The following is a 17,010-nucleotide window of genomic DNA, read 5'->3' on the forward strand; positions in this document are numbered from 1 at the left end:
CAGCGATTACTTAAAAATAAAATCTTTAATAAAAAATAAATAAAAATAAAATTCCAAATTCTATACACTGGAGACAAAATGGAGCTAAGCACAGCCTATTAGCAACAAATTAAGTAACAAAAAAAAAATTTTTTTAAAGATTTTATTTATTTATTTGACAGACAGAGATCACAAGTAGGCAGAGAGGCAGGCAGAAAGACAGGGGGAAGCAGGCTCCCTACTGAGCAGAGAGCCTGATGTGGGGCTAGATCCCACGACCCTGGAATCATGACTTGAGCCGAAGGCAGAGGGTTTAACCCAGAGCCACCAAGGACCCCCCAGTACAAAAAAAAAATTCTGACCTGAAGGAGGCCCACAAAGGTACCCTGCCCATGCTCACCACTCCCACTTCTTTATCTAAACTCAGGGATCTTTATCCATGTTGTAGTGGATTTTGCATAGAGGGGGAAAAAGGGAAAACAATTTTTTTCATTTGCATTTGGCCTTTTTAGCACCATTATTACTACCACCCTAGTTCAGTCAGGAAAGACTAAGTCCCAACCAATTTCTCTGCTTCAGGTCTCTCCATCCCTTAAAACCTGTGCACAGCCATTAAACTAATTTCCTAAACTACCAGTTTCATTAGATCACTCCCCACCTCAAAAACTCTTAACAGCTCGCAATAAATATGCACTGGAAAAACCCAACTAACATTCAAAGCCCGGGCTAGCATTATCCTACTTTTATAGTACACGATTTGTTTCCTCCTAATTCCCCCACAAATTCTCTAAGGCTCCAACTAGAGTAATCTGGTCACTGCCCGTCCCCGACCCGAAAACCCTGCGTGCCTGGGCTGGATTACACCCACTTTCGGCTTTTCCTTTAAAGGCCAGCCCAGCCCAGCCCAGCCCCCCTCCTCTATCTCTGCCCTAAATTGTGCTCCCAAAGCACGCACTGCCCATACTACCCATCTTCTGACCCTAGTCAAACACATCCTTTTTAGCTGGCTATACTCTCTTGGCATCCTAATCCGCTCAAATGAAGTCAAAGTTCTTGGAAGACAGACCACATACTTACATAGAGGGTCCATCACGGTGCCCTGCGCTTTCTAGATATTTCTAGATATTATTAAAATCAGAGGAGGGGTTCAAATGACACATCTAAGTAGGGCAAAAGCATACTACCCGTTTCTGCCAAGTTCTCTCTATTCACAGTAAAGGACATTCAGCGTTCGCTACAAGCCTCTGTATTTCTAGTATACACTGAGCAGCGAGTAGAGAGAGCACGCCACCGGATGGCAAAAAAAAAACCCGCGTCCCCATCCTGGTTTTTGCCACAAGCCCTGCAATTGGTAAATCACACAATCTCTCTGGGCCTCGGTTGTCTCAGGTGTAAAACAAGGGAGCTGCTTTGATGGATGCCAAGGTATTCTTCGGCTCCCGAATTCCCCGGGACAGGAAACCCAACACTAGTCTACTCACTAAGGCGCAGGCAGGCAAACTTTTACGGTTCCCAACGCAGGCATTTCCATATAGTAGTGGAAACTCCGTCCCCATGGAAAAAAGCAGGGCTAAGTGGAGGTTGAGAAGCGGTCTCCCTGGACGCGGATTCCTTTACCCATGGCCAGGGGTGGTCGGACTCGGGTTCCCGGCTCCTCACCGGCGGACTCCAGGAGCGTGGCACGGCAAGGCTCCCGGGAGCCGGCCGGAGTCAGTCCGTCCGCGCCCGCGCCCCCCGCACTTGTGACACACGCCCCGTGACCCTGGGTCACAGTCCCCGTCCGCCCTCACCGGCCCGAGGGGCGCCCTCCTCTCCCGGCAAGGCCCCGCGCTCCCGCCCGGCCGGCCGCCCTTCCGGGCCCCAGGGCGGCCTCTGCGCGGGCGTCCGGGCCCCAGGCCGGCGGGACTGGCGGCGTGAGGGGCGGCGGCGGCGGCTTTAAGTGCTGAATCACCACTTTGCAACCCGAGCTCCAAACCACAGTGACCCGCGGGCCCCGAGGGCCCGGGTGCTCCGCTCCGCTTACCCACAGAGGCGCTCCGGGAACAGCAGGCGGGCGCCGAGGACAGAACGGAAGGTGCTGGGCCGCGCCGAGTGCAGCAGCCACGCTAGCCCGTACCGCATACCCCAGCACAGCGGCCGGGAGCACCGCGGACGCTTCCTTCTTGCGCCGGGAGCCGGCCCTGCCCACTGCGCATGCTCAGTCCGCCGTGCCGCGCCGCCTCCCGGGAGCCGCTGAGCAGCCGGCGCTCCGGGTTTTGCCGGGAACCCGACAGGGTGGGGGTGGCAGGCGTCTCCGGCCCCAGCCAGCTAGCTGGACCGAGTCTGGCCGGGGAGCGGCGGGAGCCCAGCAACCCGGCTTTCCCAGGCTGGGGGTTACCGGCCGGGTCACGCGGGGCGCACATGGGAGGGCGGCGAGGTGTACCTGGCTAAGCGCATGGCGGGGGGGGGGGGGGGGGGGCAGAGTCTCACGAATACTGTGAGAGCGCAAGGGGCCCTGTTTGCGGAGGCGCCCCCATTGGCTGTCGCCCTGGGCGGTGCAGGTGTTGGAAAGAAATCCGAGGACTAGGCGGCCTCACGCGAACGCCTCCTCTGTGCGCGCGCGGCCCGCGGGCTCCCTCTAGAGCGCAAGGGGGACGTGGGACCCGGGGGGATTTAGATCGGGGCGAGGAGTGGGGGCACCAGAGGGAGGCGAGGACCCTGGGGGAATTTAGCGGCCCCTCACAGAGCCAGGGGGAGATGGGACTGGCCACGGCGAAGAAAGGCTTCCAGAGTAGAAACTCCTACTCCGTACTACTGCCGTATTAAAACACCACACATATATAATACTTCTTTTGTCAGTGTACTTTAATCATTTTTTATAACACAAGAATCTTTCCCCTGATGGCTTTATAGTGGTGTGCATCCAAAAACAACCTAATAGTTGTTAGGGATCTGACTTTCGATTACATTTGCATTTTACGAGGGTTTTTAGGGCAAAGTGCAATTAAGGATAGCGACTCCCTAACTTGAGTACCTTTAGGTTTCCGTTGTGGGGGACCTAAGGCTGCAGTCATAACCAATGCTTTGAATCCCCTTATTGCTTCAAATAGGAATTCAGGAGGAGGTTCCCTTAATTTAACGGACGCTTCATTAAAGAGCTACAGGGATTTCTTCTTTTTTTTTTTAATGCAGTTTCAGCTAAAGGCAAACGTTGGATGGGTGGAAACTGAGGTGCTGAAGATGAGGAACCACTCAAAGTGCAATGAGAGGTAAAATTCCGCAGTATTACATTCTAGCTTCAATCCACCTCTAGTGTCCTGCAGCTGCCATAACAAATTATCACAAGAGAAATGTATTCTCTCACAGTCTGGAGGCCAGAAGTCCAAAATCAAAGTATTGTCAGGGAGGCACTCCCTACAGAGGATCTTAGGGGAGAATCCGTTCTTTGCTACTTTCAGCTTCTTTTGGATGCCAGTTTCCTTGGTTTATGACCACATCACTCCAATCTCCGCCTCTATCTTCACATTGCTTTCTCCTCTGTGTATCTTTTCTTCTGTCTTTTGCAAGGACATTTGTCATTGGATTTAGGGTACAATCACATAATCCAGGATTATCTCATCTCATCCTTAACGTGATTGCATCTGCAAAGATACTTTTTCCAAACAATGTAACACAGGTTCCTGGGATTAGGACATGAACATGGACACAGGTTCCTGGGATTAGGGGCCACCACTCAACTCAGAACCCCACATTTCCAGCTTCTATCCCTACCCTCTACTAACAGCAATTCACACAGCTGTCACAACAAATTAATGCTTATAGCAATAGTAACTTGTCAGATCTCTAGCAACTTTCAAGCCCAGTTGAAATAATGTTGCCTTAACAAAACTTTCCCTCACTTCTTTCCTCACATAACTTATTGGAAGTAACGGCTCTCTGATCTGAGCTGCCAGAGTAGTTTGCCTCTCTCCAAAGGCATTTATTTGATTTTTAACCTTCCATGCTTGTAAGAAGCAGTAGATTATGAATGATGGCTTGGACATTTTTGTATCTCACCTGGCAGCAAGCACAGTGCTTAGTTAACACTTGTCAACTGCATGTTTGCTGAATGTGATTAAGCCCGTAGATGTAACTACCATTCATAGGAAATACAGGGTATAAGCATGTTAAATCACGCCATAATTATACAATCAGCTAAATTTAGAATGTTTGGAACCCTACAGGAAAAGTGACTGAATTGCAAAATAAGAAAGGAAGGAGAAACCTATGCTTTAAAGGATACTTAGAATAGACAAGTTATTACAAGTTGTTCATAAACTTTTATATGAAAATGCAAAAGGTTAGGAAGACCCAAGCCTGTCTGGAAGAAGAATCTGGAACACTTATAGTACCAAGTATTAGGAGTTACTATTAAGCTATAGTATTTGAGGTCATATGATAATGGCATCAGGGCAGACAAATGGGCCATGGAAAACTATTTGGTAAGATCTCTTAAAGCTGCATATATGCATAAGCTATGACCTAGCAATTCAACTTCTAGTTATATAGTTAACAGAAATGTAAACATGCATCCACAAAAATACATGCACTAGAATGTTCACAGCAGCACAATCAATAATAATCCCAAACTGGAAACAATCTAAAGCACAACAACAGTAAAATACACAGGAAAAATAAAGTGGAGGCTATTCACACAATGGAATACTATACAACAATGAAAATGAACAGAGGGGAAAACTACACCTAAAAATATGGACATCTCTCACAAACACGGTGAAAGAAGCCAGACCCAAAAGAGTATTTACTCTATAAGTCCATTTACATAAAGTTGAAAATCAGGCCAAACTAATCTGCAGTATAGTCAGATTACTGGTTAAGGAGAACAAAGGGGGTTGGGGGGGTATGTTTTAAGAGGTTGTATTCCATTTTTGAAAATAAATTGAGCTGCACACATGATTTATTTACTTTTCTGCTTGGAGCACTTCAGTAACACCTTCAAAAGATGGTATTTAAAAATGCAAAACAGGGGAGCCTGGGTGGCTCAGTGGGTTAAAGCCTCTGCCTTTGGCTTGGGTCATGATCCCAGGGTCGTGGGATCTAGCCCCACATTGGGCTCTCCGTCCAGCAGGGAGCCTGCTTCCCCCTCTCTATCTGCCTGCCTCTCTGCCTACTTGTGATCTCTGTCTGCCAAATAAATAAATAAACTATTTTTAAAAAGATTAAAAAAATAAAAATAAAAATGCAAAACAGGGGGACATCTGGCTGGCTTAGTTGGTAGAGCATGTGACACTGGATCTCAGGGGTTGTGAGTTCAAGCCGCACATTGGGTGGGGAGGCTACTTAAAATTTAAAAAATAAAAAAAATACATTAACTGAATTATATGTTTGGTTTTTATTTGAATCCTAATTTGAGCAGACCTGTTATGAAAAAGGAACATTTATGAGAGATTTAGAAAAGTAAGAATAGTGAGTAGATATTTGATGATATTAAATAATCATGTTACTTCTTTTTTTTATTTTAATTTGACAGATAGAGATCACAGGTAGGCAGCGAGGCAGGCAGAGAGAGAAAGGAGGAAGCGGGCTCCCTGCCGAGCAGAGAGCCCGATGTGGGGCTCAATCCCAGGACCCTGGGATCATGACCCGAGCTGAAGGCAGAGGCTTTAACCCACTGAGCCACCCACGCGCCCCAAATAATCATGTTACTTCTGATGGTGTGTTAATGGCTGTGGGTTTTTCTTTTTAGAGTTCTTTGAGATGTGTACTATAATAAATAATAATAAATAATGCAATGCCTGGGATTCAATTCAGATAATTCAGTGGAGGATGAGGGAGGAGGGGAATATATAGATAAAACAATATTACTGGCCATGAACTGATGATTATGGAAGCTGGATAATGAATGTTGGGGTGGGGGGGCATTATACTATTCTCTTTGCCTTTGTGTCTGTTTGAAGTTTTCCATGACAAAAAGTTTTATGGGGTGGCTGGCTGACTCAGTCAGTAGAGCATGTGGCTCTTAATCTCTGGGTCATGAGTTCAAGCCCTGCACTCGGCATGGAATCTACTTAAAAGTTTTATAATGTATGGTAGTTTTAAATACAGTACTATGGTAATAAAATACCTAAAAGCAACATGAATTTTTAAAGATGTTTATATAAGTGATTTATTAATTACAAATTTGTTCTTTAAGACTTTTTCTAAATGACTTACTTGCTAGTCCTTGAAGGTAAGTTTGAGTCACTTTATGGACAATACTTGAAATATTAATGCAAAAATCTATAACTCGTATTTTTCACAGTTACAACTACTCTTGATTTATCCACTCAACAAATATGGGCCCACCCCTTGTTTTATATGTTGAGGATACACCAGAAGAAAGAGCAACCACATTTCTATTTTTGTGGGTTTTACATTATAGCAAGAGAAAGAAACAAGTAAACTAATAATTATATAAGACAATTACATAATATAATTAAAATAATATTAGGGTGGGGCGTCTAGGTGGCACAATAGATTAAAGCATCTGACTCTTGGTTTTGGCTCAGGTCATGATATCAGCGTCCTGGGATCAAGACTGTGATGGACTCCCCGCTCAGCATGGAGTCTGCTTTAGATTCTCCCTCTCCCTCTACCCCTCCCGTTCATGCATTCCCTCTTTCTCTCTCTCAGATAATTAAATCTTTAAAATAATAATAAAGGTAACCAGGGGATTTTTATGCTAACTCCACCCAAGTAGCACGTCTGGGACTTTCCCTCTATTGTCACTACTGTCCATCCGTAGGGGGAGGTGGCAAGTTCTCACCAGCTGTATTAAGGAAGCTGTTTAGGTGGGAGATCAGCAAAAACCTAGAGCATAGGGTTCAATGGGCTGCATAGGCTGCTGTCAATGGAGAGCCAGCTTCTCTGGCCCTTCTTATGGGTTAACCCCTGTGCCCCACCACCACCACCAGAACCTCTCCTAGAATTTCTTCTCTCTCTCTCTCCAGTTCCTATTCTCCATCTTTTTCCTAAATCCTTTTTATCCCATCTAATGTTCCAGCCAGGAGTTTCTCGAGTTTGAAAGTTGTGGAGGGGCAGTCATCTGCTTCTTCTTATGTCATTGTCTTACTTAGGACTCTTCTCAGGACTTTCCCTTAAAAGCCTAGTTTGAAAGTTGCAAACACTGAATATTGCCTTTTCTCTTTGCTTTCCTGCTGTAAGAATCCTAATTCGCTTGGACATCTTTGGTCTCTAGGAAAGGGTTTTGAGGTATGACAAAGAAAGAAAAAACTGAAGAATACAATTTCAACATTTTTTGCTATGTGGAAAAAGAAATTGCATTTCATGAAAGAGGTCTGGGGGCTACTTCAGATAGAGTGTTTGGGGAAGGGGGCATTTCCTCTGAGGAAGCAAACTTTAAGTTGTGACTTGAAAGGTAAGAGGGTGCCAGTTACAGGAACAGGTAAGGGAAAGATTCCAGACAGTGGGGAAATATCAGTTGCAGTGGTTTGGGAGAAGAGAGGGTCTGGCATAATCTGGCATCTGCCAGAAGGCCAGAGAACTAGAAACCTCTTCTTTCCTGTTCTCTCACAGCTAACCTTTGCTACTGAGATTCTACTATTAGGGCACTACAGCAACCCAGATTTGGATTTGGGGAACTCTACATGTAAGCATTTTGGGATTTTTTTTAATAGGCTTATAAACAGTTCATAAACTCTGTTTTTTTCCTCAGTTTATAAGGACATGCAGACACACTGTTTGTCCTCTTTGGCATTCATAACATAGAACCTAACATGACTCTGGCAACTATGGAAAAAGACAGCTAAAGTTAAGGGCTCCTCGACTGTTTACTAAAGATTTGCATACATGTTGCTCAAGAGCCTTAAAAGAGCATACAACTAAAAATATTTATGAAGAACTTTCAAGGGCTTGGAAGAATGCTTATGATAAATAAAAATTCAAGGTGCAAAACTACATATTTAATTATAATCTCAATTATGAAAAATATAGATAATTAGAAATACATCAAAATATTAATATTGGTAATCACAAGGTGGTGGCAGTCTACTATCCACACATAGGAATTCCAGAAAGGAAAAACGGAGAAAACAAGTAGAAATGTTTGACAGATAATTTATTTATTTTTTTAAAGATTTTATTTATTTATTTGACAAAGAGCATGAGCTGGGAGAGAGGTGGAGGTACAAGCAGACTCCCTGCTGAGTGGGAAGCCTAACTTGGGGCTTGATTCCCAGATCTGGAGATCATGATATGAGCCAAAATCAGACCCTTAACCCGCTGAGCTATTCAGGTGCCCTCAATGTATAATTTAAAAACATTTCCCACAACTGAAGGAAATGAGTCACCAGACTGAAAGATTCACCAAATGCTCAGCCCAATAGGTAAAAACAGACACACACCAAGACATGTCATTACAGAATTACAACACACTGAAGAGAAAGAACAGACTGTTTAAAGTTCCACAGAGGGGGGGGGGAAGAGGCCACACACAAATGATCAGGAATTGGAATGACTTTGGACTTCTTAGCAGAAGCAGAAACTAGAAAACTCTGTCTTCAAAATTCTGGGGCAAAAATGCCCTTGCACTAATGGTGACACAAAGGCCACAGAGCTCCCAGTCTTCAGGAACTACTTGCAGTTGTATAAATCAGCATCTCAGAAGTAACCTGTATAAATCAAAGCCCGGAAGGTTCTCCATACATGTTTTTCCCTGTGTGAAACCCCTGGACTTCTTCATATCCTAGAGTGTGAATGTGGGAGGGATTTGCAATGGTAATCAAGACTGATTTTTCCAGGTGGAAGAACTCGGGGTCATATTTTTTTTCAGGGTCATATTTAATATATGATATTTCTTATACAAACCACCCATGTTTGTAAAATCATATCTACTATAATAATTAATAGGGTAAATTTTAAAAACATAAAGTTGCAGTAATAATCACAGGTATAAACTAGTATCTTTGATGACAAAAATGCTAATGAATTCGTGGGTTATGTAAAACACTCATTTCTCCAGATTACTAGTACTTTCCAAAAAGTTGCAAATAGAAAGTCCAAGACAGTAGCAAACATTTGTCATCCTTCAATTATTCAGAAAAGCCTACCTACTTGCTTAGAAGGAAATACAGGGAGAACAAAACGTAAATTCATATTTCAGTAAAATGCAGTTCTGTACTAAGATAGTAGGATGCCTATTAAAAATGCTTTTCTTGGGGCGCCTGGAGGGCTCAGTGGGTTAAGCCGCTGCCTTCGGCTCAGGTCATGATCTCGGGGTCCTGGGATCGAGTCCCGCATCGGGCTCTCTGCTCAGCAGGGAGCCTGCTTCTCTCTCTCTGCCTGCCTCTCTGCCTGCTTGTGATCTCTCTCTGTCAAATAAATAAATAAAATCTTTTTAAAAAAAAATGCTTTTCTTTGTTGTCAAGGTAAGAATAAAGCTCTGTGAAATGATTAGAATCTTTTTCCCCCAAGGGATCAAAACCTTTATTTTATTTTTAAAAACTTATAAAGATTTTATTTTTATTTTATTATTTAAGATTTTATCTGACAGAGAGAGAAATCACAAGTAGGCAGAGAGGCAGGCAGAGAGAGAGGGATGTGGGGCTCCATCCCAGGACCCTGAGATCATGACTCAAGCCAAAAGCAGAGCCTTAACCCACTGAGCCAGCCAGGAGCCCAAGATTTTATTTTATTTTTTTATAAAGATTTTATTTATTCATTTGACAGACAGATCACAAGCAGGCAGAGAAGCAGGCAGAGAGAGAGAAGGAAACAGGTTCCCTGCTGAGCAGAGAGCCCCGATGCGGGGCTCGATCCCAGGATCCTGGGATCATGACCTGACCCGAAGGCAGAGGCTTTAACCCACTGAGCCACCCAGATGCCCCCAAGATTTTATTTTTAAGTAATCTCCACACCCAACATGGAGCTGAGACTCATAACCTCAAAACCAAGAGTCACATACTCCACAGGCTGAGCCAACCAAGCACCACTGGTTTATTTATTTGTTTGTTTGTTTTTTAAAGATTTTATTTATTTATTTGTCAGAGAGAGAGAGAGGGAGAGCACAGGCAGACAGAGTGGCAGGCAGAGGCAGAGGGAGAAGCAGGCTCCCTGCCAAGCAAGGAGCCCGATGTGGACTCGATCCCAGGACGCTGGGATCATGACCTGAGCCTAAGGCAGCAGCTTAACCAACTGAGCCACCCAGGCATCCCAGTTTTTTTGTTTGTTTTTGAGCAGTTTCAGATTAACCAAAAAGATGAGGAAAGGAATATAGATATCCCATATATTCCTGGTCCCACACATGCATAGCCTCCCCTATTATCATCCACCATCAATTTATTACAATGGATGAACCTACATTGACACATCATTATCACCCAAAGTCCTTAGTTTACATTAGGGCTCACTCTTGGTATTGTACGTTCTTTTTTTCTTTTTTTTTATGATTATTTATTTATTTGAGAGCGAGAGAGTTGGGGGGAGGGTCAGGAGAAGAGGGAGAAAGAGACTCTCAAGCAGACTCCCTGCTGATCAAAAGCCTGATCCAGGATTGTACAGGGCTCCAGTATTGTACAGTCTATGGGTTTGGACAAATGTATAATGACATACATTCACCATTATAGTATAGTACGTAGCATTTTCACTGCCCTAAAAATCCTCTATGCTAGGGGTTCTTGGGTGGCTCAGTCAGTTAAGTGGCCAACTCTTGATTTGGGCTCAGAGTTGTGAGATCTAGCCCCACTTTGGGCTCTGTGCTGGGTGTGGAGCCTGCTTAAGATTCTCTTTCTTCTCCCTCTGCCTTCGTATAGATACCCTATACGCAGGGTATCTCGTTATTGTTTCAATGTGCATTCAATGTGCATTTCCCCGATGACACGACACAGAGCATATTTTCATATGCTTATTTGGCATCTGTATATCTTCTTTGCTCAGGTCTCCGTTAAGGTCTTTAGCCTGTTTGCCAGCCCTCTCCCCAGCTTTACTGAGGTGTAATTGACCAAATTATATTTAAAGTGTCCAATGTGGCAGCACTTGGGGCTGGCTCAGTAAATGGAGGATGTGACACTTGATCTCAGGGTTGTGAGTTCAAACCCTTGCTGGATGTAGAGATTACTTAAAAATAAAATCTTAGGGGTGCCTGGGTGGCTCAGTGGGTTAAGCCTCTGCCTTCAGCTCAGGTCATGATCCCAGGGTCCTGGGATCGAGCCCCATGTCGGGCTCTCTGCTCGGCAGGGAGCCTACTTCCTCCTCTCTCTCTGCCTGCCTCTCTGCCTACTTGTGATCTCTTTCCCTCTGTCAAATAAATAAATAAAATCTTTTTAAAAAAATAAAATAAAATAAAATCTTAAAATTGGGGTGCCCGGGTGGCTCCAGTTGGTTAGGCATCTGACTTCACCTCAGGTCATGATCTTGGGTGGAGACCCATGTTAGGCTTTGTGCTCGGTGGAGAGTCTGCTTCTCCTTCTCCCTCTGCCCCTTCCCCACTCAGGCTTGTATTCTCTTTCTCTCTCTCAAATAAATAAAACTTTTTTTAAAATCTAAAAAAAAAATAACAAAAATCATATTGAATTTTTCTTCTTGAGATATAATTCATATACTACAAAATTTGCTATTTTAAGATTTTATAGAGAGAGGGAGAGATAGCACACACACGCAATGTGGTGATGTGTGTATGTATACATTGTGAAAAGAGTCCTCCCATTGACATGGGCCCATTTATAACTGAGTTTTCTTATTTTTGAGTTTTGAGTTTTCTTTGCATTTTTGGTATAATAGTCCAAATACATCCTTTGCTAATATTTTCTCCAGTCTGTGGCTTGTCTTTTCATTCTCTTCATAATATCTTTCACAGAGCAGAAAATTTTAATTTTAATGTAATCCAGCTTACTGATTATTTCTTTCATGGATTGTACCTTTGATGTTGTATCTAAAAAATCATCACCAGGGGTGCCTGGATGGCTGAATAGGTTAAAGCCTCTGCCTTTGGCTCAGGTCATGGTTCCAGGGTCCTGGGATTGAGCCCTGCATTGGGCTCAAAGCTCAGCAGGGAGCCTGCTTCCCTTCCTCTCTCTCTGCCTCCTTGTGATCTCTGTCTGTCAAATAAATAAATAATCTTTAAAAAAAAGAGTCATCACCAAATCCAAGGCCATCAAGATATTTTTCTATATTGCCTTCTAGTTTTATAGTTTTATAGTTTTTATAGTTTTATATTTATGCAGAATTTTGAGTTAATTTTTATAAAGGGTATAAGGTTTGTGTCTAGATTAATTTTTTTGCCAAAAGCACTTTTTATATTTTTAATAAGATTTATTTTAAAGAGAGAGAGGACAAGTGGGAGGGGCAGAGGGAGAGGGCAAAAGAATCTCAAGCAGACTCCACACTGAGCATGGAGTCAGAGGCTGGCTTCAATCTTACCACCCCAAGACCATGACGAGCTGAAACCAAGAGTTGGATGCCTAACCGACTACATTACCCCAGTGCCCCAGCACTTTTTTAAAATTATTATCATATGGTATCACATATGCTTTTGATATTCTTTTCCTTTTTTAAAGATTTATGTATTTATTACAGAGAGAGAGGGAGTGCATGAGTGTGGTGCGGGGGCAGAGAATCACAATCGGACTCCATGCTGAGCTTGGAGCCTGACTTGGGGCTTGATCTCACCATGCCAAGATCACAACCTGAGCTGAGACCAAGAATCAGACACTCAACCAACTGCGCCACCCAGAAGCCCCAGTCCTAGCAATTTTTATATTTAAAAATGAATCTACAGAGAGAAGGTAGGAGTATTTCCATTTCAAATAACAAAAACCACATTAATATTTTATTATTGAGATATAATTCATATACCACACAATTTGCCATTTTAAGTTTTTTTTTTCTTTTTTGAGAGGGGGAGAGAGAGAGAGAGAGCGCACCCATGAGCAAGGGGTGGGGGGCAGAAGGAAAGAGAGAGAGACTTTTAAGCAGGCTCCACACCTAGTCCAGAGCCCAGCACGGAGTCATACAGGTCTCAATCTCACAACCCTGAGCTCATGACATGAGCCAAAATCAAGAGTTGGATGCTTAACTGACAGAGCCACCCAGGTGCCCCTGCTCAGAAATTTTTATGTGGATATTTGTTTTAATTCCTACTGAGTGACTACCTAGTAGTGGAATTGCTAGGTCATATGTTAAGTCTAGGAACAGCCAGGCTGTTTTGCAAAGTGGCTATGCCATTTTGCATTCCTACCAGCAACGTGGGAGGATTTCAATTTCTCTACATCCTCACAACACTTGTTATTATCTGTTGTTTTTTGTTTTTGCTTTTAATATACTAGTGAATGTTAGGCAGTATCTCCACATTGAGATTTTAAAAGTATTTTTGGAACAATTACTGATTATAAATTATAGGTTGTAGAATAAATATTAATTGGGGGACAATTATTTTATGATTATTTTAATCAGTAAAGAGCTTTTCAAAGTTCAAAATTCAGTTATTTCTGAAGTGATTAATGAGTGTAATTAATGGAGCATCACTATCTCTGACACTAGCCTTGTTTTATGACTTCCCATAAGTATCTAAATCAATTATATAACCCTGGGGCGCCTGGGTGGCTCAGTTGGTTAAGCATCTGCCTTCAGCTCAGGTCATGATCCCAGGGTCCTGGGATTGATACGCACTCCGGGCTCCCTGTTCAGTGGGGAGCCTGCTTTTCCCTCTCCCTCTGCCTGCCACTCCCCATTTGTGTGCAGGAGCTCTCTGTCAAATAAACAAATAAAATCTTTTAAAAAAATTATATAACCCTGACAATTATATAAATATCAGAAGATTGTATTTCTAATGGTTAAGAACAGAATCTATAATAAAACCACCGACAGCTAGACATCCAGAATGACAGCATATGGAAAGAAAAATTTTCACTTTTGATAAGAGAACAGAATATAACTACATTTAGACTTACTTGGGGTTTTTGCTTTAGCTTTTTCATTACTAATGAAAGCCTTTTTTTAAAATCCACTAGAATATAAACCCAGGATCCTTAATCAGCACAGACTAAGACATTTAACAGCACAGCAAATGACCAAATATTTTTAAGACCTCTTTCCTATGGTAGGTTGAATGGCTCCCCAAAAAGACATCAGCTTCCTAATCCTTCTGAATGTCACCTTATACAGCAGAAAAGGACATCGAAGATATGGTTAAGAATCTTGAGGGTAGGGACGCCTGGGTGGCTCAGTTGGTTAAGCAGCTGCCTTCGGCTCAGGTCATGATCCCAGCGTCCTGGGATCGAGTCCCACATCGGACTCCTTGCTTGGCAGCGAGCCTGCTTCTCCCTCTGCCTCTGCCTGCCACTCTGTCTGCCTGTGCTCACTCTCATTTCTCTCTCTATGACAAATAAATAAATAAAATCTTTAAAAAAAAAAAAAGAATCTTGAGTGTGTCTGGGTGACTCAGTTGGTTAAGTGACTGCCTTCAGCTCAGGTCATGATCCTGGAGTCCTGGGATCAAGTCCCACATCGGGGTCCCAGCTCCACAGGGAGTCTGCTTCTCTCTCTGACCTTCTCTTCATTCATGCTCTCTCTCACTGTCTCTCTCTCAAATAAATAAATAAAATGTTTTTAAAAAAGAATCTTTTTTTTTTTTAAAGATTTTATTTATTTATTTGACAGAGATCACAAGTAGACGGAGAGGCAGGCAGAGAGAGAGAGAGGGAAGCAGGCTTCCTGCTGAGCGGAGAGCCCGACGTGGGACTCGATCCCAGGACCCTGAGATCATGACCTGAGCCGAAGGCAGCGGCTTAACCCACTGAGCCACCCAGGCGCCCCTAAAAAAAGAATCTTGATATGGGGAGATTATCCCTGATTACCCAGGTAAACCCTAAATGTAATCACATGTATGCTTATAAGAGAGAGTCAGAGGGAGATTTGACACAGAACTAAAAGGCATTAAGGCAGAGATTGCAGTGATGTGCCATAAGCCAATGAATGCTAGCAGTCACCAGAAGCTGAAAGGCATGAGGAATGGATTCTCCCCTAGAACTTCCAAAGGAGCCCAGCCCTGCTGATATCTTGATTTTGACCCTGTGGATTTCATTTCAGGCTTCTGGCCTCCAGTACTGTGAAAGAATTGATATTTGGGTTTTATCTATTTTTTGCCTATTAAGAATAATACTGTGATTGAACATTTGCATACTGACTTTTATGTGACATTTTTTTCATCTCTACTGTGTGTATATCTAGGAGTGGAATTGCTGGGTCATGTGGTAAGTCTAGGAGCTGCCAGACTATTTTGTAGTTGATTTTAGACTTCTGGCTTCTAGAACTGTGAAAGAATAAAGTGAAAGAAAAAATAAATTTGTTGTTTGAAACCACCAAGTTTGTGGTGATTTATTATAGCAGCCATAGGAAACCAATACACACACCCTCTGAAAAAAAATGTGAAGTAAAAATACTTAGATTCTAGAATTCTCCATATAATCTGCCTAGCAATCAAATATCAGGGTAGAATAAAAACAAGTAAGTTCTCAAGCAATTTATCTCCTAGGCACTCTTTTTCAGGATGTGCTCCACCTAAATAATGGAATAAACTAAGAAAAAATACACAAATGAAATCCAGAAAATATATCCAACCCAGGAAAAAGGAAAAAGGAATTCTTGGGATTAAAAAAAAGAAGGGGGATGCCTGGGTGGCTCAGTTGGTTAAGCCGCTGCCTTTGGCTCAGGTCATAATCCCAGCGTCCTGGGATCGAGTCCCACATCAGGCTCCTTGCTCAGTGGGAGCCTGCTTCTCCATCTGCCTCTGCCTGCCACTCTGTCTGCTTGTGCTCACTCTGACAAATAAATAAATAAAATCTTAAAAAAAAAAAAAAAGAAGGAAATCCAGGGATGGCAACTGGGCTGCAACTCTAGAGAGTAAGCAATCCAATTAGAAACAACTTGAGGGCTCCTGATGGGGCTGGGTGGCTCAATTGGTTGAGTGCCTGCCTTCAGCTCAGGTCACGATCTTGGGGTCCTGGGATCGAGTCCCATGTCAGGCTCCCTGTTTGGCGGGAAGTCTGCTTCTCCCTTTGTCCCTCTCCCTGCTCATGCTCTTTCTCTATCTCTGACAAATGAATAAGTAAAATCTTAAAAGAAACTAATAAATTTCTGATGTGTTGAATTGGCAGATAATTTTAGTGAGAGTCTATTGAGAGTTGTAAGAAGAATTTGGAAATGTACAAAGAAAAGTAAGCAAACAAAACTAGGCAGTTATTAACTTTAGGATAGACAAAAATAAAGAAAACATAATCCCATTAGTCTGAAATGCTCAGCTATGAACATGCATAATAACCTAAATATAGATTTTTGATTTAACAAGCATTGTAAATATTGGATGTATGGGGGAGGGAAAGCAGAGGGGATCATAACATTTGATAACTAAATCCTTATCTTCCATAACAGGAAGTCAGTAAATAAAGTCTAAAGTTGAGTAATCAAAAGATAACAGTAGATACAAATTCCTTACAAAAATGGAAATATGTAAATAATAGAAAAAATAGCTAAAGCAAATTGAAAGTTGTTGCTTCTGGAGTATTGATCCTGAGGGATTGGGGTGGGATAAGGCAGGGAAAATACCTTTTTGTTGTAAGTCAATTATCACTATTTTTAAAAAATACTTTATTTATTTATTTGACAGAGAGAGAGAGCACAAGCAAGGAGAACTGCAGGCTGAGAGAGAGCAAGAGGGAGCAGCAGACTCCCAGCTGAGCAGAGAGCCCAACATGAGACTTGATCCCAGGACCTTGGGATCATGACCCGAGCCAAAAGCAGATGCTCACCTGACTGAGCCACCCACACACCCCCAATTATTACTATTTAACTCTCAAGACAATGTCCATGTTTTATTTTAAGAAAAATAAAAATCAATTAACATATAAGAAGTACACACACTATTGAAAGTTAAATGCCAGACCAAACACATGGGCACTGATGTTGCTTTGGTGAAATCCAGATTAACTATTCTTAGAATATAAAAAATAATTTTTAAAAAAAATTTTTTTAAAAGTTTTAAACGATTTTATTTATTTGACA

The 17,010-nt window shown here is 42.6% G+C and overlaps 1 protein-coding gene across 3 annotated transcripts in view; it reads right to left on the minus strand.

Annotated features, from left to right (window-relative positions):
* IDE (insulin degrading enzyme) overlaps nucleotides 1-2,181 on the minus strand; it is a 115,752-nt gene extending 113,571 nt beyond the window's left edge. The window contains exon 1 of one of the 3 annotated variants that reach the window (XM_047701959.1): nucleotides 2,003-2,181. In XM_047701959.1, coding sequence (XP_047557915.1) covers nucleotides 2,003-2,100 — 98 coding nt within the window. In that variant the 5' untranslated portion in view covers nucleotides 2,101-2,181. Of the gene's footprint in view, nucleotides 1-1,460; nucleotides 1,731-2,002 lie in introns of those variants that run through there. The other 2 variants (XM_047701958.1, XM_047701960.1) reach the window with 2 other exon arrangements.
* Between the last annotated feature and the right edge of the window lie 14,829 nt (nucleotides 2,182-17,010).

This window comes from Lutra lutra, chromosome 14, assembly GCF_902655055.1.
Source record: "Lutra lutra chromosome 14, mLutLut1.2, whole genome shotgun sequence".
NCBI lineage: Eukaryota > Metazoa > Chordata > Mammalia > Carnivora > Mustelidae > Lutra > Lutra lutra.